This window comes from Bombina bombina, chromosome 2 (genome assembly GCF_027579735.1).
Source record: "Bombina bombina isolate aBomBom1 chromosome 2, aBomBom1.pri, whole genome shotgun sequence".
Lineage (NCBI taxonomy): Eukaryota > Metazoa > Chordata > Amphibia > Anura > Bombinatoridae > Bombina > Bombina bombina.
The window spans coordinates 417,128,822-417,153,426 of record NC_069500.1 but is presented as its reverse complement, the minus strand read 5'-3'; the positions used below and the strand labels follow the sequence as shown (position 1 = coordinate 417,153,426).

Here is a 24,605-nt window from a genome sequence, read left to right as displayed (position 1 = left end):
GGTACTTTTTTCCATCAGGATCTCAAATCCTTAAATTTTAAGGTATGGAGTTTGAACGCTTGATTCTTGGTCAAAGAAGGTTTCTCTGACTCTGTGATTAATACTATGTGACAGGCTCGTAAATCTGTATCTAGAGAGATATATTATAGAGTCTGGAAGACTTATATTTCTTAGTGTCTTTCTCATCATTTTTTCTTGGCATTCTTTTTGAATACCGAGAATTTTTCAGTTTCTTCAGGATGGTTTAGATAAAGGTTTGTCCGCAAGTTCCTTGAAAGGACAAATCTCTGCTCTTTCTGTTCCTTTTTCACAGAAGGATTGCTAATCTTCCTGATATTTCATTGTTTTGTACAAGCTTTGGTTCGTATAAAACCTGTCATTAAGTCAATTTCTCCTCCTTGGAGTTTGAATTTGGTTCTGGGGGCTTTTCAAGCTCCTCCTTTTGAACCCATGCATTCTTTGGTCGTTATTTTACTTTCTTGGAAAGTTTTTTGTTTCTTTTGGCCATCTCTTCTGCCAGAAGAGTCTCTGAATTATCTGCTCTTTCTTGTGAGTCTCCTTTTCTGATTTTTCATCAGGATAGGGCGGTGCTGCGAACTTCTTTTGAATTTTTTTACCTAAGGTTGTGAATTCTAACAACCTTAGTGGAGAAATTGTGGTTCCTTCATTATATCCTAATCCTATGAATTCTAAGGAGAAATCATTGCATTCTTTGGATGCTGTTAGAGCTTTGTATTATTATGTTTAAGCTACTAAGTCTTTCCGAAAGACTTCTAGTCTATTTGTCATCTTTTCCGGTTCTAGAAAAGGCCAGAAAGCTTCTGCCATTTCTTTGGCATCTTGGTTGAAATCTTTATTTCATCATGCCTATGTCGAGTCGGGTAAAATTCCGCCTCGAAGGATTACAGTTCATTCTACTAGGTAAGTTTCTACTTCCTGGGCATTTAGGAATGAAGCTTCGATTGATCAGATTTGCAAAGCAGCAACTTGGTCCTCTTTGCATATTTTTTCTGAATTCTACCATTTTGATGTGTTTTCTTCTTCTGAAGCAGTTTTTGGTAGAAAAGTACTTCAGGCAGTGGTTTCAGTTTGAATCTTCTGCTTATGTTTTTCATTAAACTTTATTTTGGGTGTGGATTATTTTCAGCAGGAATTGGCTGTCTTTATTTTATCCCTCCCTCTCTAGTGACTCTTGTGTGGAAGATCCACATCTTGGGTAGTCATTATCCCATACGTCACTAGCTCATGGACTCTTGCTAATTACATGAAAGAAAACATAATTTATGTAAGAACTTACCTGATAAATTCATTTCTTTCATATTGGCAAGAGTCCATGAGGCCCGCCCTTTTTTGTGGTGGTTATGATTTTTTTATATAAAGCACAATTATTCCAATTCCTTATTTTATATGCTTTCGCACTTTTTTCTTATCACCCCACTTCTTGGCTATTCGTTAAACTGAATTGTGGGTGTGGTGAGGGGTGTATTTATAGGCATTTTAAGGTTTGGGAAACTTTGCCCCTCCTGGTAGGAATGTATATCCCATACGTCACTAGCTCATGGACTCTTGCTAATATGAAAGAAATGAATTTATCAGGTAAGTTCTTACATAAATTATGTTATTTATCAAATAGAAAGTATATGATTTTAGTTTACAGAGAAAATTATGGAAAGGAATTGGCAAAAATGATGCGTGAAATCAGTGCTGCCATAAAAATGAATACACATAAAGTAGTGTTGCATGTGTCAAATAAATCATTATGCACATATCTGCAATTCAATCCCACACATCAAGGCTCGTGGACTCTCACCACCATGAAAGAAAGGAATTTATCATTTAAGTATAAATTATGTCGTCATCCCCCCTTCCCTTTTTTCCTCACAAGGTGACATTGTTTCCATCCTAACAAAGTGGGTCAGTCACTCAAACCTTATTTTGTTTCTTATTCTACACTACTAAGCAAGATATACCATGTATTGCATCCAAGTTTGATAACTATATTGCTTGTATGTAACAGCATCCTGTCCATTTCTCCCTAGGTGGTGACGCATGGAGGCTGTATGACTACATTACTAGGCATTTTATTGCCACCATCAGCCATGACTGCAAATACCTCCAGACCACTATTGCATTCAGTGTGGGTCGGGAGCAATTCACGGCCACCTGCAAGGAGGTGATATCTCAAGGTAAGCAGCATGATTTTGGATTAGTTGCTGAAAGGAAACTAGATATTGTTTTATACAAATAAACAAGACCCTGAATCAATATCCAGATAAATAGAATAGGGAGAGCATAACTTATGCTCAGTAGAGACCGCTGTAGTCCAAACACAGCCAAAAACAAGCACTGACCGTGAGCAAGCCAGACCCACCCAACTATGTTTAACAAACTAAAAGAAGGTTTCCACAATATGAGCAACTCACATAAACCACAATAAAACAATAAAAAAAAGTATAAACTCCACGCAAACGTTAAGTGTTAGTGGCTTAAAGGGACAGTCTACACCAAAATTGTTATTGCTTAAAAAGATAGATTACGCCTTTACTACCCATTCCCCAGCTTTGCACAACCAACATTGTTATATTAATATACTTTATAACATTTAAACCTCTAAATTTCTGCCTGTTTGTATGCCACTACTGACAGCCTTTTATCACATACTTTTTATTAGCTTTTCACAACAAGAGACTGCTAATCCATGTGAGCCATATTGAAAACATTGTGCTCTCTCCTGTGGGGTTGTGGCTGTCACTGCACTAATTGGCTAAAATGCAAATCAATGGATTATAAATAGCCATGTGTCGGAAGAAGCTTCATAAAACAATATAGTTATGTAATAGATTTAAAAGGCATTATGAGAGGAGTTGTAGGTACATACATGAAATCCAGAAAGTTGTCTTACACTTTTTACGCCGATCTGGCACTTTTTTTATAGAGTAATTAAGGCTAATGTGTTGTGCCTATTTTAAGTCACTACACTTACCATCTGGTAGAGTTAATACTTGTTCTTGTGAAGAGCATGAATGGCTCATATTGGGCAAACCTTCAGATTTCAAAAACAAAAAATATGAATGTGTAAATACAAGTTTTATATTACCATTATATATATATATATACACACACACAATGCCATCAAATGTACACAGTGTTATACATGCTGTAATGACAATACATGCTTAAAAAGATGAAAATGTGCATGGGTGTATTTAAATTGGAAATTAAAGTATTCTTTGCAAAAATGCTTCTAGTAAAGATTTCTGGGGGGGGGGGTTTTAGCAGCATACGCACATATGCTATGAGAGCCCCATGCAGTAGCATTTGAACATCACACCTTTTAAGAGAGTCCGCAGTGGCTTGTATGACACAAATGAAGTTTTCACTGATGCCATAAACAACCCGCCAGCTCTCTGAGTATATGTATATGCCTCTGAAACAGCGATAACCTTTTCTGGAAGTATTTTTGCTAATGGAAATATATTGTAAATATGTTATTTAATATGTAAATGCATTCATGGACATTTCAATTTTGACCTTTCTATCCCATTAATGAAAACATGCACCTTTATACAAAGTGCACAATAGACTGGTTTGCCAAGCTTGCAATCTAATGGGGAATAACTTGAAAACAGAATAAATGATGAGATTTGTGTTTGGGAGTGTTTTCACAAATAGCTGGACTGTGGGTGCAAATATTTTATGGAGTATCTCTCTTCAAAAGAGCTTTGGACTGGTGTTTCTGGTTCTCATCAATAATATTGCTTCAGCATGAGTGACGCAGTCATATTGTATTAAAGGGACGGTATACTGTAAAATTATGTTCCCCTTAATGTAGTTCCAATGACTTGTTATACCAGCTGCAGAGTATAAAATGTATGAGAAATTGCATTTTCATGTTTATTTGTGTATATGAATTATCTGGTTTTGTGCTTTGAAACCACAGCCTATTACATAGGGTTGAGCTTGTAGATAATATCATATTCTATTATGCTATCACTTTGTGTACACACACATGCTTTCTCAACTTATATCTGTCTGTAAACCAAAGCTCAATACTTAGAGAGGACAATGGAAAGTTATGATTTTATTAGTTATCCTACATCCCACTGGGCATGTAATTTCTTCTGCTGGCTGTGTTTACATTGCCTGTCAATAGCCTGGACATGAGTATATAAACTTTCAGTATAGTTGGGGATACAGCAGGCTTAATCAGCTATTTGGGATACCAAAATAAGGGTAAACAAGCTACTTGTAAACAATTTAATACACTCCAGCAGTTCAAATGGACCATTGGGAACACATTAAAAGTGAAAACATTTTTGGGTAAACTTCCCCTTTAACTGATAGCAGCCCTCTCCAGCAGCCAAGGGGGAAACCCTCTAATCAACACCCTAATCCTAAGGCTAACATGTTGCTTCAGCTAAACTGTTGCATTGTACAATAGTTTGCAAGTACATTCACAATGTTGGCAATTGCCAGGCTTTTTCTGATTCCCATTTACAGTAAACACACCCTCCTATCTCCTACATCTTCCCACCAAGATGGTGGATGACACAGGGAATTCCCTGAAAGAATCTGCTTATAGTGTGGTAGAGTTCTTACTTTTTCAATTGCCTGACCAGGTTACTGTGCTTGATTCATACTGATCATCATCCTCACCTTATGTGCATTAGTGGTTATATATTTGCCTTCTTTTTATTTAATACAGTGCTTAATACACTTGAGTTCTGGGATGAATGCTGACTCTTTTTTGTAATTCAGTGAGTCCATATTGTGCAAGCTAATCATAGGTACCCACTAGATAATGACCTTATGATGTCTACTAGGCACAATTACTAAGTGGTGACGAACAGACCCAATTTGATTTGTTACTGAAGTTAACAAGGATTGTAAATGTTATTTTGTTAAAATAATATCTACAGTTTCATATTTACTAAATAATGAAAGTAAACTGCAATTGTTTTACTACACTGCTAATTCAATATTTTATTTTACAATCTTAAAATAAGGGATATTCTAGACAAAATTTCATGATTCAAACATCTCAAGCATAGAGATCTACAAATATCAGTCTCACTTTCTAGCACTCCTAACATAGTGCATTATTTGATGCAAATATAATGTGTGTGTATAGATTTCACACAAAGTTATAATTCTGAATTTTTATCACCAGTAACTCCGTAGTTTCCTATTCCAATAGTAAGTGACTCTTCTTTATTGGCATACTTACAGACCTTGTTATAATAAGTCTCTGATAGACTAGTGGATAATTATAACACAGCAGGTCTTGTGTAACTTATTGTCTATGTGACAGATTATATAACTGGGAAACAGAAGCGCTAATAGTGCATACTTTGGGTCAGTATTGTCTGACCTCTTTTTTTCTTGTGCACATTTTCTGTTAAAGGGACACTCAATCAAAATTAAACTTTCATTATTCAGATAGAGCATGCCATTTTAAAAAAACTTTCCAATTTACTTCCATTAACTAAATGTGCACAGTCTTTTTATATTTAAACTTTTTGAGTCACCAGCTCCTACTGAGCATGTGCAAGAATAAGTGTGTATGCATTTGTGAATGGCTGATGGCTAAAATTGTCAGAAAAAAAATCTACTCATTTGAAGTTCAGACTAAGTGCTATTGCATTGTCTTGTTATCTTGCATTTGTTGATTATGCAAACCTACTGTGTTGACTGGTCCTTTAAGGCACAACACTCTAGCCCTAACATAAATAGTAGATAAGACTTTCAATTAAAGGGCATTCCCACCAATATCAGTGTAGTGCTTTTGCCTTTCCCCTTTGTTTTTGCTTGCTGATTGGTGTCTAAATGTAGCCACCAATCAGCAAGCGCTACCCAAGAAAAAATAAGAATACCGAGAACGAAGACAAATTGATAAAAGGAGTAAATTAGAAAGTTGCTTTTTTGTATACATTTGATATTGTATGGGTGACTATTTACGATGTGCAACTGACTTACTGTAACATATGACCCTAAGAAATGTCTGCCTGCATCTCTAGCTTCCCTTGCTTATTACCGTTGTAGCAGGCAAAGTTCCTTTGTTCAGGCTATCAAAGAAATTTCACTCTGCTGATTCTGTTAAGCTTCATGGATGACCACTTCAATGTGTGTATGGAATGTGGGGGGTGCATAGTTGTCATTTGGGCATTTTCACTAAGTTTTGTGCCCCCTCTGTACACTTTTGCTAAACAGCTTTTCATGCTTTGTTAAGCGTTAGTGTGGCAATTGTTTCCCCACTTCTGTAATTAATTATCTAACTATGATTGTACCCTTTTCCCAAAGTTTGGATTTGGGACTTAGCCATCAGTCTCTGGAGTAGCCTAGCTATGTATTCTATTCTTTATCTTACGTGTTCTTTGATGAAGGAACATAATGGAAATTAGATTTTGTGCTTACCATTAGCACAACAAGGCCCACTACTTTGGCTATTTCTGTGCTTGTAGCATTGTGTTGTCTTACCTATGGGTCTGCGCTCTTTTGATCATCTTCTGTCTATGGTAAAAACTGAAGTTGAGAGCGGGTAGTTAGAACAAGTTATTTAAAAGGTTCATTTGGATGCAACTTTACCATCTTTGATACTGAACTACTAAATCATCTGTATAGAAAAGTATATTAAAGAATTGAATAAAATATACACAAATCTGATTTGTACATTATCTGCACTGTAACTATAACGGACATTGGGTCATTTGAGTATCAGCCAGTTTTTGCAAAGCATAGCCAGCAATGCCCATGTGCTTTAATATAGAGGAGACATAGGCTGTTCCTCTATGACTTGGACAGCTGTTGTCTCCAAATTTCTGTATCTTCCATTGTGTGTGTGAGCGTTCACACGAGTATGGAATGTTGCCATCATATGCTGCCACTCTGAATATAAACAAAAGGTAATATTAAGTTCTGTTTTATGCTAATACTATGGGGCATATTTATCAAGCTCTGATTGGAGCTTGATGCCCTGTGTTTCTGGTGAGCCTGCAGGCTCGCCAGAAACAGCAGTTATGAAGCAGCGGTCACAAAGACCGCTGCTCCATAACCTGTCCGCCTGCTCTGAGCAGGCGGACAGACATCGCCGGAAATCAACTCAATCGAGTACGATTGGGTTGATTGACACCCCCCTGCTGGCGGCCTATTGGCTGCGAGTCTGCAGGGGGCGGCGTTGCACCAGCAGCTCTTGTGAGCTGCTGTTGCAATGCTGAATACGGCGAGCGTATTGCTCACCTTATTCAGTGAGGTCTGTCGGACCTGATCCGCACTGTCGGATCAGGTCCGACAGACCTTGATAAATAGAGCCCTATGTCCTTGTATGAGCTAATGTGATTTATATTTTGCTGCTTCAATTTATTACCTATAGTAGATCATGGAAGTATTAACCTAAGAATTGTACTTATAAAGGAACAACATGCATGAAACATGCATTGCTATGTGAAATTCGGTAACTGCCTTATGTTTATTTTTTTATTTATCCTTCAGGATACACAGAGATCATGCCTTGGCAGGGTATTCCACGAGAGGAGAGTTTCAAGCCTTGTCAGAAGGGAGATAAGTTCAGTGTGGATGAAGTGAAGCTGCTAGAGAAACAGACTTGCCCCCCAGATTATCTGACAGAGGCAGAACTCATCTCCCTGATGGAGAAGCATGGGATTGGTGAGGGATAATCACATGAAAGCTACATATACACAGTGACAAATGGCCTCTGTACATGGCAACGTTTGTCTCATTAGTAAAGGAAAAAGTTCACTTTCTATTTTACTTCTTGTATATTTTGGATAATCATATAATACATTCTTATCTATCATACATATTGTGTAGCATGAGAAATATACTGGTTCAATATATAAATATGCTTGAAAGGTGACATTTTGAACACTTGTGTTCTCAAAACTTTGGATTAGTTTATGTTGAAATCCTACCCATATACTGTTCATAATAAAGTATATGTATGTATACCAATAACTATCTGCTAATGTCTTCCATAGGAACGGATGCTAGCATTCCCGTGCACATTAATAACATTTGTCAGCGTAACTACGTGACAGTGGAGAGTGGGCGTAGACTCAAACCTACTAGTCTAGGCATTGTGTTGGTGCATGGATATCACAAGATAGGTGAGTTGACAATATACATAGTACAAACAAACACGACCTAAAGTGATTGTAAATCCTAGCGGTTTTGAAACGCTAGGATTTACCAGTGCAACAAATCAAGGGGACTTTCAGTCATGAAAGTATAAAATACAATATTTTTCAGTGAGGTGATCTTAGCCAATAGCTTGCTAACTATCCGGCATAATGCCAGCTGACCCACACGGCTATTGGCTAAGAGGTGAAAACGTCACCTCACTGAAAAATAGCATTCTGCTGCGGGCGGCCTGAGGTGCTTAGCACGTCGAATGCTTTAGACAAATAAAAGAACTTTCAGCATGAAGTATTTTATACTTCATGACTGAAAGTCCCCTTTATTTGTTCCACTGGTAAATCATAGCATGAGCTCTCAGGGGAAAGGCCAGTTACACACCCAATCTTAAAGGGACATGAAAACCCAAATATTTCTTTCATGATTCAGATAGAGAATACAGTTTTAAACAACATTCCAAGTTACTTCTATCTAATTTTCTTCATTCTTTAGATATCCTTTGTTGAAGAAATATCAATGCACATGGGTGAGCCAATCATACGAGGCATATTTGGCTATTTCTGTGCTTGTAGCATTGTGTTGTCTTACCTTCGGGTCTGCGCTCTTTTGATCATCTTCTGTCTAATGGTAAAAATTGAAGTTGAGAGCGGGTAGTTAGAACCAGTTCAGCAGCTATTGAGCCTATTAAGATATGCTTTTCAACCAAGGATATCAGGAAAATAAAGCAAATTAGATAATAAAAGTAAATTGGAAAGTTGTTTAACATTGCATGCTCTTTCTAGATCATGAAAGAAAGAAAAATGGGTTTCATGTCCCTTTAAAAGAACTGGTGCAAATGTAATTATTTTAACCCCTTATTTGCTGGGCTTCATTAAATGCAGCTTAAAATAGCTATTTTAATAACATGTCTTACCGTTTAAAGTGACAGATACACGGTTACTGTAACCCTTACACTTTTACATTGTAAAACACATTTTCTTTTTAAAGAGACGGTATCTTTGTCCTGTCTTCTGATTCAATTCTAGGGACTTTAGTATTACATTGTGTGTTCCCTTTAAGTGGTTAACCCTTCATGTTCCTGTGGAGTAAACTGGTGCAGCTTATGTCTTAGGATATAATGCTAATGCCTTAGAAGGGTGATCTACTGATAATTTAACCCCTTCTCAACAGTGTTTGCTATGTAAGGATGTGTTGGTGTGCGCTCTCGCTCAGTTAAGCCACTTGTACTCTGAGTCTATGTTGAATGCTAGACAGGAATAAAAAGAGAGAAGCGCTCAACCTGGGAACGAACAATAGCATAATAGCTTGTTCTATGGCTAGTTACCACCCGAGTTGCAGCCTCTTTTTGCTCAACATGTGCCTTTCACAGAGAATAACTTTCCTGTAGCATATAAGTCTGATCCTGACTTATCAGTACAGTCCAGCCACGAAATACCATGCAATCCCTCTCTGAATGAGAGAAACGACAAAACCCCAGACGTACGTTTCGGCCTATTGTAGGCCTCGTCAGTAAGGTGCAGCCATATCCCTCTAGGCACACTGAGCAACGGGTTCACGTCTAGATTTCCACATCACGCTTAGGGAGACTTCCCTAAGAGTCATAATTTGCATAAATAAAAAGAGAGAAGCGCTCAACTTGGGAACGAACAATAGCATACTAGCTTGTATGCTAGACAGGGTCATGCAGCATTGCATTTGTAGCAGATTGCTCAGGGATTTACTACCCACCAGGGTCATTCCCAGGGCAGCTCTACTGTAATTTAAAAGCTTATAGCTGTCATGTCTCCACCAGATAAGCACAAATGCATGCAAAGGGCAGAAGAGAACCCTTTGTAGGCCCTAAGCTCATCTGAGACATTCCTAAGGAGCAACCCATATAGGTAACCTGTACCTTCCCAGAGTACAATTTAAAAAGATTTCTCGTCCTATGCTGAGGACAATTATTCAGAAACCCAGACCTCCTGCTTATTAAGTGGTAGATGATGTGTCCTTTTGACAGAAAAATGTAATTGCCTTGAAAGTTAAGAACCCTCCATCTGCAGCCAGTCTGTTGAAAAGATTAATAAGCTCTTTGAGGCAGCCCCAAAAAAAGCAATTTACCTTCCCTCTTCCTGATTTAGTTTCATTTTGTTCTCTCCACCAAATTCAAAATCATGCTTCATATACCCTCCGAAAAACTTAAGGTATGAGCGATTATTCCAAAAGTTGACAGTGCTATCTCTGCTTTGGCTAGGCAGGCTACTATATAGTACCGCTTTAAAGGATCCTATGGACAGAGCTTTTTTCTTTACAGATGATCCTTTCAGCTCGCAGGCTATATGTTTTGTCTAGCTGTCAATGTAGCATGTGTATCTGCAGCTACTGCAGTCTGATCTTATTTCCCAAGAGGTTTTTCCTTTCAGAAATTCAGGATCACTTGAGGTTGGTGAAGACTGCAAACAGTTTAATTTGTGATGCAGCTGTCAAAATAAGTTGCATTAATGCAAAGATTGCTGCTAGACTGTTCTGGCTGAAGTAATGGTCTGCTTTTCTCCCTTCCTTTCCAGAGAAAATATTTTGTTTGGAACTGGACTGGATGCTATTATTGCAACAGTCACTGAAGGAAAATGAGCTTTCCTGCAACAAAACAAAAAGCTAAGGCAGGGTTAAATCCGCTGGATGTTTTCGCTCCTTTAGACACTCCGATACACAATTATCTTCATTTTCTGTGTCTCAAAAGTCAGACACCTGGAAGGCAGTGTAAGCCTTTCCCTTCCTTCAAATCTGCATAAAAGTGTAGCCCACAATTTAGACAAATTTCTGGTGGGTGGCAAACTGGACCCTTTTCAGGAGGCTTGGAAATCTTCCATTTAAGATCCTTGGGTAATAAAAATAATTCCCTGTCTCATATTCCCAAAGATCCTTTAAAGGCCAAAACTTTCTTTGCATGTGTAGCAGACCTAGAAGTTATGGGAGTGATTACTCTGGTCCCCTTAGATTAACAGAATCAAGTGTTCTATTCAAACCTCTTCATTGTTCCAGAGAAAGAAGGGACTTTCAGGCCCATTTTGAATCTCAAAACACTCAATATATTTATTTCCTTTAGAGCAAGAGGGTCATTTTTTGTCTGCCATATCCCTAATCCACAGGGAACATACACAATTCCTCAGATTTGCTTTTATAAACAAGTATTACCAATTTGTGGTGCTCCCTTTTGGTCTGGTAACAGCACCAAGAATATTCCCAAAGTTTCTTTGTGCTATTTTGTCAGTAGCGAGAGCTTAAAAGGACACTCAACTCAAAATAAACTTTTATGATTCAGATAGAGCAGCAGTTTTAAGAATCTTTCCAATTTACTTCCATTGTTAAATGTTGCACTGTCTTTCTATATTTACACTTTCTGGGCAACATGATCCTACTGAGCATGTGCACAAGCTCACAGGGTATACGTATACTGGGGCCGGAAAATAGGAGGAGAAAAAAATGTCAGAAAAAAAATCTACTGCTTAGTTGAAATTCAGTGTAAGTTTTATTGTATTGTATTTTTATTATGCACTTAATACTTATTTAATACTACTGCATTGAGTGGTCCTTTTAAGGAATAGCAATAGTTACTTACCTAGATGGCACAGGCTACTTCTCCCCAGATAACTCAGGAATATGCAAACAAGTTGTTCTTCAGTTCCTTCATATTCATGGTTGGAAAATCAACCTCCCAATGGTTTCCTTCCTGGAAATCATAGATTCTGTAATAATGAGACTATTTATTTATTTCATACAGGTGGCGAGAGTCCACAATCCATTACTGCCGGTAATTACCCTTCCCTGCTACTAGGAGGAGGCAAAGATTCCCAAACCCCAAAAGCTCTATACAACCCCACCCACCTCACTGGCAACTCAGTCTTGTCTTTGCCACTGCTAGAGGAATGTGAAGAATGAATATATGCAGTTTGATTCTTCATTGAGAAAGGCCCATTTCCCCTTAGAGTACAGCTTTTTTTGGAGGAGGGATGCATTTTGGAGTATGTGTAGTGGCATATTTTTCACCTGTTGGGATTTAGTCACAAACTTTTGACAGGTGTTCCAGGGACTTGTCCTTTACTTCTTCCTGTTGGGTCTTCAATATACTCCTATTCCAGATCCTCTGCTTTTATGTTTAAGTAATGGTTTGGCTTCCTACCCTATTCCTCCAGTAATAGGGTGCCTATTGCTAAGTACTATATTTATTTCATGTAATTGGCAAGAGTCCATGAGCTAGTGACGTATGGGATATATAATCCTACCAGGAGAGGCAAAGTTTCCCAAACCTCAAAATGCCTATAAATACACCCCTCACCGCACCCACAATTCAGTTTTACAAACTTTGCCTCCTATGGAGGCGGTGAAGTAAGTTTGTGCTTAAGATTTTTACGTTGATATGCGCTTCTCAGCATTTTGAAGCCCGGTTCCTCTCAGAGTACAGTGAATGTCAGAGGGATGTGAAGGGAGTATCACCTATTGAATGCAATGGTTTTCCTCACGGAAGATCTATTTCATAGGTTCTCTGTTATCGGTCGTATAGATTCATCTCCTACCTCCCTTTTCAGATCGACGATATACTCTCATATTCCATTACCTCTACTGATAACCGTTTCAGTACTGGTTTGGCTATCTGCTATATGTGGATGGCTGTCTTTTGGTAAGTATGTTTTTATTACTTAAGACACCTCAGCTATATAAGGAAATTGATCATTTTGCTTTATATGTTGTTTTTTCTCTTACATTTGCAAGATGTCTCAATCTGATCCTGTTTCAGAAGTCACTGTTGGATTCCTGCTGACTGATATCAGTCCTACCAAAGCTAAGTACATTTGTTGTAATTTTGTGGAGATTATATCTCCAGCTGTGGTTTGTAATAAGTTGTCTTGATAAACTTTTACATGCAGAGAATGTGTCCATCAGTAATAGTACATTGCCTGTTGTTGTTCTTTTAACATCTAATGTACAAAACATACCTGTGAATTTATAAAAAAATTGTGCTGTTTCTATTCAGAAGGCTTTGTCTGCCATCCCGCCTTCTAATAAATGCAAAGGTCTTTTAAAACTTCTCATAGAGTTGATGAAATTTCAAATGACCGACGACATACTGAATTATCCTCCTCTGATGAGGATCTGTCTGATTCAGAAGATCCTTCCTCGGATAGTAACACTGACAAATCTACTTATTTATTTAAAATGGAGTACATTCGTTCTTTGTTGAAGAAGTGTTGATTATTGGATATTGAGGAGACTAGTCCTCTTGATATTAAAACTAGTAAATGTTTAAATTCTGTTTATAAACCTCCTGTGGTTGTTCCAGAGGTTTTTCCAGTTCCTGATGCTATTTCTAATATGATTTCTAAGGAATGGAATAGGCCTGGTACTTCTTTTATTCCTTCTTTAAGGTTTTAAAAATTGTATCCTTTGCCAGCAGTTAGATTGGAGTTTAAAAATCCCCAAAGTTGGGGTTCTCTCTACTCTTGCTAAACGTACTTCTATTCCTATGGAAAATAGTATTTATTTTAAGATCCTTTAGATAGGAAACTTGTAACTTATCTAAGGAAAGTTTATTTATTTTCAGGTCTTTTTCTTAGGCCTGCAATGACTTTGGCTATTGTTGCAGCTGTTTCAACCTTTTGGTTGGAAACTTTAGCGCAACAAGTATCGGTTCATGATTTGTCTAGCATTGTTAACTTGATTCAACATGCTAATAATTTCATTTGTGATGCCATTTTTTTAATATTATCATAATTGACGTTAAATCTAGGTCTTTAGCTATTTTAGCTAGAAGAGATTTGTGGCTTAAATCTTGGAAATGCTGATATGACTTTTAAGTCGAGATTGCTATTTCTTTTCTTCCAAGGTAATAAATTATTTGGTTCACAGTTGGATTCAATAATTTCAACTGTCACTGGGGGGAAGGGAGTTTTTTTGCCTCAAGATTAGGATCTAAGGGTAAATCTAAAGCTTCTAACCGTTTTTGTTCTTAAAGGGACACTGAACCCAAATTTTTTCTTTCGTGATTCAGATAGAGCATGCAATTTTAAGCAACTTTCTAATTTACTCCTATTATCATATTTTCTTCATTCTCTTGGTATCTTTATTTGAAATACAAGAATGTAAGTTTAGATGCCGGCCCATTTTTGGTGAACAACCTAGGTTGTCCTTGCTGATTGCTGGATAAATTCATCCACCAATCAGAAACTGCTGTCCAGAGTTCTGAACAAAGAAAAAAGCTTAGATGCCTTCTTTTTCAAATAAAGATAGCAAGAGAACGAAGAAACATTGCTAATAGGGGTAAATTAGAAAGGTGCTTAAAATTGCATGCTCTATCTGAATCACAAAATATTTTTTTTTGGGTTCAGTGTCCCTTTAAATAAGGAACAGAAATCTTATTCTTCCCCAAGGAATCTATTTGCATTTGGAAGCCTTCGTCAAATTTGAATAATTCCAAGCCATTTAAAAGATCAAAGCCAGCCCCCAAGTCCGCATGAAGGTGCGACTCTTTTCCAGCTCAGCCGATTTTTCTAAGATGTTTGGGTCAATTCGGTCCAAAATCATTGGATTCAGAATATTGTCTCTCAGGGGTACAGAATAGGATTCATGGTAAGACCGCTTGTGAGAAGATTTTTCTTTTACATATTCCAGCAAACCCAGTAAAGGCTCAGACTTTCCTGAAGTGTGTTTCAGGCCTGGAGTTATCTGGGGTAATCATGCCAGTTCCATTTCTGGAACAGGGTCTGGGGTTTTATTCAAATCTATTCATTGTCCCAAAGAAAAAGATTCATTCCAACCAGTTTGGATCTAAAAATTTTGAATCAATATGTAGAGTACCAATTTTCAAAATGGTTATTATAAGGTCTATTCTGCCTTTTGTTCAGCAAGGGCATTATGTGTCCACAATAGACTTACAGGATGCATATCTTCATATTCTGATTCATCCAGATTGCTATCAGTTTCTGAGATTCTCTCTTTTAGACAAGCATTACCAATTTATTGCTCTTCCTTTTTGGCCTAGCGACAGCTCTAGGAATCTTTTCTAGGTTCTACGTGTCCTACTCTCTGTTATCAGAGAGTGAGGTTTTGTGGTGTTTCCTTATTTGGACGATATCTTGGTACTTGCTCAGTCATTAAGTTCTGCAGAATCTAACACAAATTAACTACTGTTGTTTCTTCATAGACATGGTTGGAGGATCAATTTACTAAAAAGTTCCTTGATTCCTCAGACAAGGGTCACCTTTTTAGGTTTCCAGGTAGATTCAATATCCATGATTCTGTCTTAACAGACAAGAGACAATTTAAATTGGTTTCAGCTTGTCGGAACCTTCAGTCTCTATTTTTTCCTTCAGTAGCTATGTGCATGGAAGTTTTAGGTTTTCATGACTGCAGCATTGAACGTACTTCCCTTTGCTCGTTTTCATGTGAGACCTCTCCAGCTTTGTATGCTGAATCAATGGTGCTGGGATTATGCAAAGATATCACAATTAATATCCTTAAATCCCAACGTTCGATTATCTCTGACTCGGTGGTTAGATCACCATTGTATAGTTCTAGGGGCCTCTTTGGTTCGTCCAACCTGGACTGTGATCACATCAAATGCGAGTCTTTTCAAGTTGGGGAGCTGTTTGGGGATCTCTGACCGCACAAGGGGTTTGGAAATCTCAAGAGGCGAGATTACCAATCAATATTTTGGAACTCCGTGTAATTTTCAGGGCTCTTCAGGCTTGGCCTCTGTTGAAGAGAGAACCGTTCATTTGTTCTCAGACAGACAATATCACAGCTGTGGCATATGTCAATCATCAGGGTGGGACTCACAGTCTCCTAGCTATGAAAGAAGTATCCTGAATACTTTTTTGGGCGGAATCCAGCTCTTAATTTCTGTGGTACATATCCCAGGTGTAGACAATTGGGAAGCGGATTATCTCAGCCATCAGACTTTACATCCGGGGGAGTGGTCTCTCTATCCAGATGTGTTTTCTCATCTAAACAAGAAACTTCCCAAGTACCTGTCCAGGTCCAGGGTTCTTCAGGCAGGTATCTAAGCTATTTGTTTAGTTCAGAACCCTGGAAAGCACTTATTCATTGGTGGGTGAATTTATGCACCAATCAGCAAGAACAACCCAGGTTGTTCACCAAAAATGGGCCGGCATCTAAACTTACATTCTTGCATTTCAAATAAAGATACCAAAAAATAAAGAAAATTTGATAATAGGAGTAAATTAGAAAGTTGCTTAACATTGCATGCTCTATCTGAATCACAAAAGAAAAAATTTGGGTTCAGTGTCCCTTTAAGGTCAGATCTTCTGTCTCAAGGTCTGTTTTTCCATCAGGATTTCAAATCATTAAATTTGAAGGTATGGAAATTGAACGCCTAGTGCTTAGTCATAGAAGTTTCTCTGGCTCAGTGATTAATACTATGTTACAGGCTGGTAAATCTGTTTCTAGGAAGATTTATTATCGAGTTTGGAAGACTTATATTCATGGTGTCTTTCAAATAAATTAATTTGGACATTCTTTTAGAATTTTGCAGTTTCTTCAGGATGGTTTGGATCTCTGCTCTTTCTGTCTCATTTTACAGAAAGATTGCTAAAGCTTCCTGATATTTACTGTTTTATACAGACTTTGGTTTGTATTAAACCTGTCATTAATTCATTTTCTCCTCCTTGGAGTCTTAATTTTGTTTTGAGGGCGTTTCAGGCGCTTCCATTTGAGCCTATGCTTTCTTTGGACATTAAACTACTTTCTTGGAAAGTGTTGTTCCTTTTGGCCATCTCTTCTACTAGAAGAGTTTCTGAATTATCTGCTCTTTCTTGTATATCTCCTTTTCTGATTTTTCATCAGGATTAGGTGGTTTTGCGGACTACATTTAAATTCTTACCGAAGGTTGTGACTTCTAACATTAATAGAGAAATTGTTGTCCTTTTCTTGTGTCCTAATCCTAAGAATTCTTTGGAGAAATCCTTATAGTCTTTGGATATGGTAAGAGTTTGAAATATTATGTTGAAGCTACTAAAGATTTCAGGAAGACTTTTAGTCTATTTGTTATCTTTTCTGGTTCTAGGGAAGGTCAGAAGGCCTCTGCCGTTTCCTTGGCTTCGTGATTACAGCTTTTGTTTCATTCAGCTTATTTGGGGTCGGGTCAAGACCCACCTCAGAGAATTACAGCTCATTCTATTAGATCAGTCTCCACTTCGTGGGCCTTTAAGAATGAAGCTTTGGTTGATCAGATTTGCAGAGCCTCAACCTGGTCTTCTTTGCATACATTTACTAATTTCTTCCATTTTGATGTATTCGCTTCTTCGGAAGCAGTTTTTGGTTGAAAAATTTTTCAGGCAGCTGTTTAAGTTTTCATTCATGAGAATAAACTTATATTTTAGGTTGTGGATTAATTTTTCAGCGAAAAATGGCTTTTTTTATTTTTATCCCTCCCTCTCTAGTGACTCCCCCTTTTTTTTTTGTTTTGTTTTGTTTATATGTGTGTTTGGTCCCAAAGAAAGAGCAACAAAAAGGGGATAGAAACTTAATTATGCTTTGTGCATTATAACAGTGAATTTGAACTGTAATAAGGGAGCTGCGTCTTCAGATAATTGTACAACTGTTTTGAATGTTATTTTTCCTCATAACATGCCTTGTGCACTAGCTGCATTTTATCTTGTATTTACTTCATATCTGCTTCTGATGTACTTGATGATTGATGCATTTTTATTTATTTATATATATTTTTGTTGTTGTGATTGTTTTATTTTATTTAAAAATACCCCAATGTAAATGTGAGTTGTTTAATTTGTCTACACAGTTAGATTATAAATAAAGAATTTAACTGAGGGGAGGAATGAATAATGTTTCTGGCCACTTTGAAATGGCTGCCAATCTCAGCCCACTGATATTAGCATGATCTGCATATGGCATCCAATCACAAAAGGCTCACTAGTTGGATTCAACAGACTGTCAATTCTATTCAGCAGAGTGTCTATATGCAACTCAGATCGTGATGTCCTCAGTGGGCTGAGCTTGGCAGCCATTTCAAAGTGTCCAGAAACAATATTCATTTTAAAATAACTTTTTTTTACTGTTCCTGCTGCATGATATAGAAAGGGTGCAGCAGGCTATTTGCAGCTTCATCTAAGATAAGAATTTAAGATGACGGTATAGACTGTCCGTTTAACGTCTTACCTTAGAGTAAGCTGCAAATATGCTCCTGCATCTTTTCATGATCTGGGCTACATCTAAGCACTCTCCTGAATAGCATTGACAGTCGGTTGAATCCAACTAGTGAGCCTTTTGAGAATGGATGCCATATGCAGCCCAGATCCTGATGTCATCAGTGGGCGGAGCTTGGCAGCCATTTCAAAGTGGCAGGGCTGATCCAGGAAAAGTGAAGCAGGGCTGATCCAGGAAGCTATAGACCAGTTAGTCTGTTATCAATAGTGGGGAAGATACTTGAAGGGATTATATTAATGAGTATATTTGTCCAAACAAGATTATGAGTTAAAATCAGCATGGTTTAATGAGAAATAGTTACCAAAGAAGAAATATAGATGTATTTTTATCGGCTCAATAAAGTCCCGGCCCACATAAAGTTTATGTAATTTCTGCAGCTGGTAACCTGGTTCAATCACTCGCTCTGAGTATGTGTAAATTAAGACATAATAATTGGATCGTACGTGCAACAAATGCATATACTAACATCCTCAATCGGAGCACAGAGAATCTCCCTTCTCTGGCCCCACAATTAACGATTAGTATCACAGCAGTTTCACTGCTCCTCCGCTACCCCAATTTTTAGCTCAATCAACTCAGGATCCTCGCAGAAATCTGTGTTCGCACTCTAGAAAAATGGGAGCGGAGGTAGTGAAGTCAGTAACTTGCGGTTCATGGTCCGATGATGCTCCCTGCATTAGTGTAGAGTCCTGTTATTTATCCTTGTCTCCAACGGACAAAACATACAGCAGGGAGTAGCCGGTTTGAATCTTGGGAGCTGTGTTAATGTGACCCACTATACGTCACACCCAGGTGCTACAGCTTCTTGGAGCCTTTGGTTGCTGTTCATCTTTCACTGTGTTGGATTATTGAGAAATAGATCATGTCAAACTAATATAATTAGATTCTACGAGGAAGTTAGTATAAATATAGATAAAGGGGAATCAGTTGATGTGATATACTTGGATTTTGCAAAGGCGTTTGATACTGTCCTACATGAGAGGTTAAAACTAAGGGACTGGGAATAGCTGAAAATGTTAGCTCATCGATAAATAACTGGATAAAAGAACGGGAGCAATGAGTAGTGGTAAACGGATCAGTACTGGGCCCTGTTCTTTTTAATATTTTTTATTAATGACTTGGAGCAAGGAATAAATAGCAACATCTCTATTTTTGCAGATGATACAAAGTTGTGTAAGGTCATTAGGTCAGTGCAGGATGAAATTGCTTTACAGTGGGATTTACAAAAATTAGATGAGTGGGCAGGTAAATGGAAAATGAGATTTAATACTGGAAAATGCAAGGTTCTACATTTTGGAAGTAAAAATACGCAGCCAACCTATTATTTAAATGGGAATAGACTTGGCAAAACAAAGGAGAAAGGGGATTTGGGAGTACTTATAGATAACAAGCTAAAGATGGATGCTCAATGCAGGGCGGTGGCTTCTAAGGCTAATAAGATACTAGGATGTATTAAGAGGAATTGATGCAAGGAAGCAGAGCATTATTCTGTCACTATATAAATCCCTGGTAAGACCTCACCTTGAGTATGATGTGCAGTTCTGGGGACCAATCTCAAAAAAATTCATTGCAGATAGAATAAGTTCAGAGAAGGGCCACAAAACTAGTGAGAATGCAGAATTTAAGCTATGAGGAGAGGTTAGACAAACTGGGTCTGTTTTGTCTAGAAAACAGGCCTTTGAGCTATGACAAGATTACTTTTATATGAATATATTCAAGGCCCATATACAGAGATAGGAGAAGCTCTATTTATTCCAATAAAATAGTTTGTGACAAGAGGTAGCAATTTAAGGCTGGAGGAAAGGATATATAATCTCCAGTAACGTAAACTTTCTTTCACTGTAAGAGCAATAAAATTGTGGACCTCATTACCTAAGGAGGTAGTAAATGCCAATACCATAGACACATTTGAAAAACGGTTTGTATACATTTCTGGCTAGAAACAGAATTTAGGGATATGATTGCTTGTGTTAAATGGGTCCCTTTTTTATTTTATTTTTTAAATGGGACTAATTTAAGCTCAACCCGAGCTTTTATTGTAAGTATATTAAGATTTGTATAGGTTGAACATGATGGACTCCTGTCTTTTTTCAACCTCATCTACTATGTGACTGTTATAATTTGTGTTTAGTTTTCCTTTAAATAGATATCTCTTAAACATTTTAGCTATCACTAGGACTGTCTGATTTCATTTGTAAGTATTGTGTTTCTTTTATACATGTACCTAAGTGTAAACCAGGCACATTCATATTGCTATAAGAGACAGATCTGTCATAATCATTTACTAATACAGTTTTTTAGGGTTGCTTACAATTAAAGCAAATTTTTACTTATCCTTCTAACATGTATTGCTGTCCTGCTTATGTCTTTGTAACTCAGATTCTGAGCTTGTGCTGCCGACCATCCGCAGTGCAGTGGAGAAACAACTAAATCTGATTGCTCTGGGAAAAGCTAATTTCCAACAGGTTCTTGATCACACTCTCGATATCTTCAAGCGGAAGTTCCACTACTTTGTGGATTCCATTGCAGGTTAGACCATGTACATGAAGTCCTCTACACATACTGCACTGTTTGACATTTAACATTTTAATACTTTGCATGTAGGGTGTTTGATAATTGAAAAGAAATGTAAAGGCACAATTAATGCCATTAAATTTGAACATTTTATAGGTACACAGACCTGATGCAGTAACACTAATGTATCACATACGTATATAAATATACTTTTTAACAGAAACTTGTTTAAGTCATAAGTATGAAAGAATCTTAATAATTAAATAGTATGTATTATTGTAAGGCCAAGTTAGTTTAGATAATTTTATTATATTTTTGCTAACTTTATTTCTCCTGTAATCTCTATCCTATTTAGCACTAAACTTGTGCCAGTAGGTAGAAGCGTATCAGACGTCTTCTATAGATGCCTTTGCTGGCAAAACTTTGTTAGAATAAGGCAGCGCATGCTTTTTTATTTTTTAGCTTTTGAATATATGATTGTGACTCTCAATATGGCTACTTTGTGGGACATTTGTTTTGTGGGTGTAGACAAAAGGAATGCTCTTAGGTGCTGCAGCATCTTGGGCTACTGGATTTTTTACCTGGAGTTTATGCCCACACTATACTTAGTGTACTTTTTTACTGCAGTTTTGTTTATTACCTTATACTTTTACTCTGCAAATAGAATGAACCGTTATTCTGTATATCTCTTTAACTCTGCATCTAGGCAGTTGCCACAAGCTAAAAATAGGAGAACAGTTAGAGCAATCTAACAACAGGTTGTTTTTTTATCCTTATTAGTGTGATTTTGATTGCTACATTAGCCTGATCTCTCACCTTTACTTGCCACCTAGGTATGGACGAGTTGATGGAAGTGTCATTCTCACCTTTGGCTGCCACCGGAAAACCTCTGTCTCGATGTGGCAAGTGTCACCGGTTCATGAAATATATCCAGGTAAAATTCTTGGGTCTTAGAATAATTATTGTGGGGGAAAAAATCAGAAGCCAGTCAGTAATAGATTATATATTCTGAATTACTGTATGTATAGATGGTTGGTTACTGTATGCTATGAGTTGTGGAGATTTATTTTTCAAATACTTTTTTATATAAATCATTTTATTGAGTAAACACAAAGAGGGAAACTGGATGATAATATTCACTCGCTCATTCTAATCCATTTTTTTATACTTTTGAAAAACTGTAGAATGAATCTATTGCATATTCTGGAGAGAAGTTCCATTGGTACACTTTGTATATAAACACTAAATTATCTTTCACCTGCTCCAGGCTAAGCCCAGCCGCCTTCACTGTTCCCACTGTGATGATACATACAGCCTGCCACAGAATGGCACCATCAAACTGTACAAGGAGTTACGCTGCCCTCTTGATGATTTTGAACTGGTTCTATGGTCATCAGGGTCTCGAGGGAAGAGCTATCCATTATGCCCATACTGTTATAACCATGCTCCTTTTAGAGATATGAAGAAAGGTATGTCTAAAAAATCTTTATAGCATGTGAATTCCTACTACTCATTCTCCACCTTTTTTCTTGTTATGCTGTTTTATTTTGTTTTCTCATACATTTTTCAAGTATATCATTCAGCCTTCTTACTTTGCTTTGCCTTTTTTTCATTCATGACCTTAACAATTTAACCAAGCCTTTATTTGCCTCCTTTCTTTATATAATCAGGGGCAGAAGGCGTATTAATGTTTTTTTTTCTTATGTTTTTTTTTTGCAGGGATGGGCTGCAATGAGTGTACTCATCCCACTTGCCAGCACTCGCTGAGCATGCTGGGTATTGCTCAGTGTGTAGAGTGTGACAACGGAGTGATGGTACTAGACTCCACATCAGGTCCCAAGTGGAAGATGTCCTGCAACAAGTGTAATGTCATTGTCCACTTCTTTGAGAATGCACATCGTGTCCGAGTATCTGGAGAGATGTGTGATGTGTGCGATGCTGCCCTGGTGCATGTAGACTTTAACAAGGCCAAAAGCCCCTTGCCTGCAGACCACACACAACATTCAGGCTGTGTGTTTTGTGACCCAGTTTTCCAAGATTTGGTGGAACTCAAACATGCCACCATGAGACACCCCATGCATAAAGGCGGACAGGGGAGGAGGCAGGGAAGAGGGAGGGGTAGGGGTCGGCGTGGAAACCCTAAAAAACCTAAGGACAAAATGGCTGCACTGGCTGCATACTTTGTATGATGTGCACTTTTAAGCTTGTTTAATAAAGCTTCTTATTATAAAGTGTGTGAGTCCACCGTGTCCTGCGACTGAAGCAAAATAACTTGAGCCTAATAGTATTTAGTCAAAGTGATTATTAAGATTATATACTAAAATGTACCTTTTTTAATTTAAATAAGATTAAATCCTAAAATAGTGATATTGAAACTGTTTTTCCGTTGAAATCATAATTTATATAATGCCAACGTCAAGATACAGGTGTCACATATAACTATCTAATGTGTTTCATGCCTTAAAGGGACGGAATTGTTATTATTTAAAAAGACAAATAATACTTTTACCCCCAGTTTTGCATAACCAACACGGTTATATTAATATTCTTTTTACCTCTGTGATTACCTTGTATCAAAGTCTCTGCAAACTGCCCCCCTTATCTCAGTGCTATTTACAGACTTGCATTTTAGCCAATCAATGCTAACTCCACAGGAGTGAGCACAGTGTTATTTTTATGGCACACATTAACTAGCACTGTCTTGCTGGGAAAAGCTAAAAAATGGGGCCTGCAGAGACTTAGAAATAGGCAGAGATTTAAAGGTTATAAAGTATATTAATATAACAATGTTGGTCGTGCAAAGCTGGGGAATGGGTAGTAAAGGTGTTGTCTATCTTTTTAAACAATACAAATTTTGGAGTAGATGGTCTCTTTAACAACAACACTTTCTCTAAGAAAAGTCATGAATTAGAGTACAACACAATACATCAGTTTTGATATTGTTATTCTTTATTTGTAAAGCGCCGACAGATTCCGTAGTGCTGTCCATGGGTACAAGGATAACAGTACAATGGATAAACAATACGATAAAAGACAACATTTTACAGACAAATACAGGGGGAATTGAGGGCCCTATTCCCGTGGGAACTTACAATCTAGATGGGTAGGAGGATGGGAAACAGGAGGTGGGGGCTGCAGAGGTGAGAATGATATTAGTGAGGAGATAGAGGGCAACTGTTAGTTAAGTGAAGTTAGTTTGTTAGTAAGTCGTGTGATAAGCTTCCCTGAACAGAAAGGTCTTTAGGGAACGTTTAAAAGAGGCGAGGTTAGGGGCAGCTCGAGGAAGTGAGTTCCAGAGGGTTGGTGCCGCACGAGAGAAGTCCTGTAGTCTGGCATGAGAGGAAGTGATGGTAGAGGACGCAAGAAGCGGGTCGTTGTTGGATCTTAGGGGACGGGCAGGAGTATATTTGTTGATGAGTAAGGACAGGTAGGGTGGGGCAGCATTGGTAAGGGCTTTGTAGATCAGGGTGAGAATTTTGAATTTAACTCTGTTGTGAATGGGGAGCCAGTGAAGGGACTCACAGAGAGGCGCAGCAGAAACAAAGGGTCGAGAGAGGTGGATTAGCCTGACAGATGCATTTAGGATGGATTGGAGGGAAGAGAGGCGGGAGAGATGGAGGCCAGTTAGTAAGTTGTTACAGTAGTCTAGTCGGGAAATTACCAGGGAGTGGATTAGCTGTTTAGTAGTTTCAGCACTCAGAAATGGACGAATTTTAGAGATA

General features: G+C 37.8%; 1 protein-coding gene across 1 annotated transcript in view; it reads left to right on the top strand.

Annotated features, from left to right (window-relative positions):
- Positions 1 to 23,114, top strand: part of TOP3B (DNA topoisomerase III beta) — a 189,801-nt gene extending 166,687 nt beyond the window's left edge. The window contains exons 12-18 of the mRNA XM_053701943.1: positions 2,040 to 2,186; positions 7,489 to 7,662; positions 7,995 to 8,123; positions 20,749 to 20,898; positions 21,717 to 21,817; positions 22,151 to 22,352; positions 22,603 to 23,114. Coding sequence (XP_053557918.1) covers positions 2,040 to 2,186; positions 7,489 to 7,662; positions 7,995 to 8,123; positions 20,749 to 20,898; positions 21,717 to 21,817; positions 22,151 to 22,352; positions 22,603 to 23,072 — 1,373 coding nt within the window. The 3' untranslated portion in view covers positions 23,073 to 23,114. The remainder of the gene's footprint in view (positions 1 to 2,039; positions 2,187 to 7,488; positions 7,663 to 7,994; positions 8,124 to 20,748; positions 20,899 to 21,716; positions 21,818 to 22,150; positions 22,353 to 22,602) is intronic.
- The last annotated feature ends 1,491 nt before the right edge of the window (positions 23,115 to 24,605 follow it).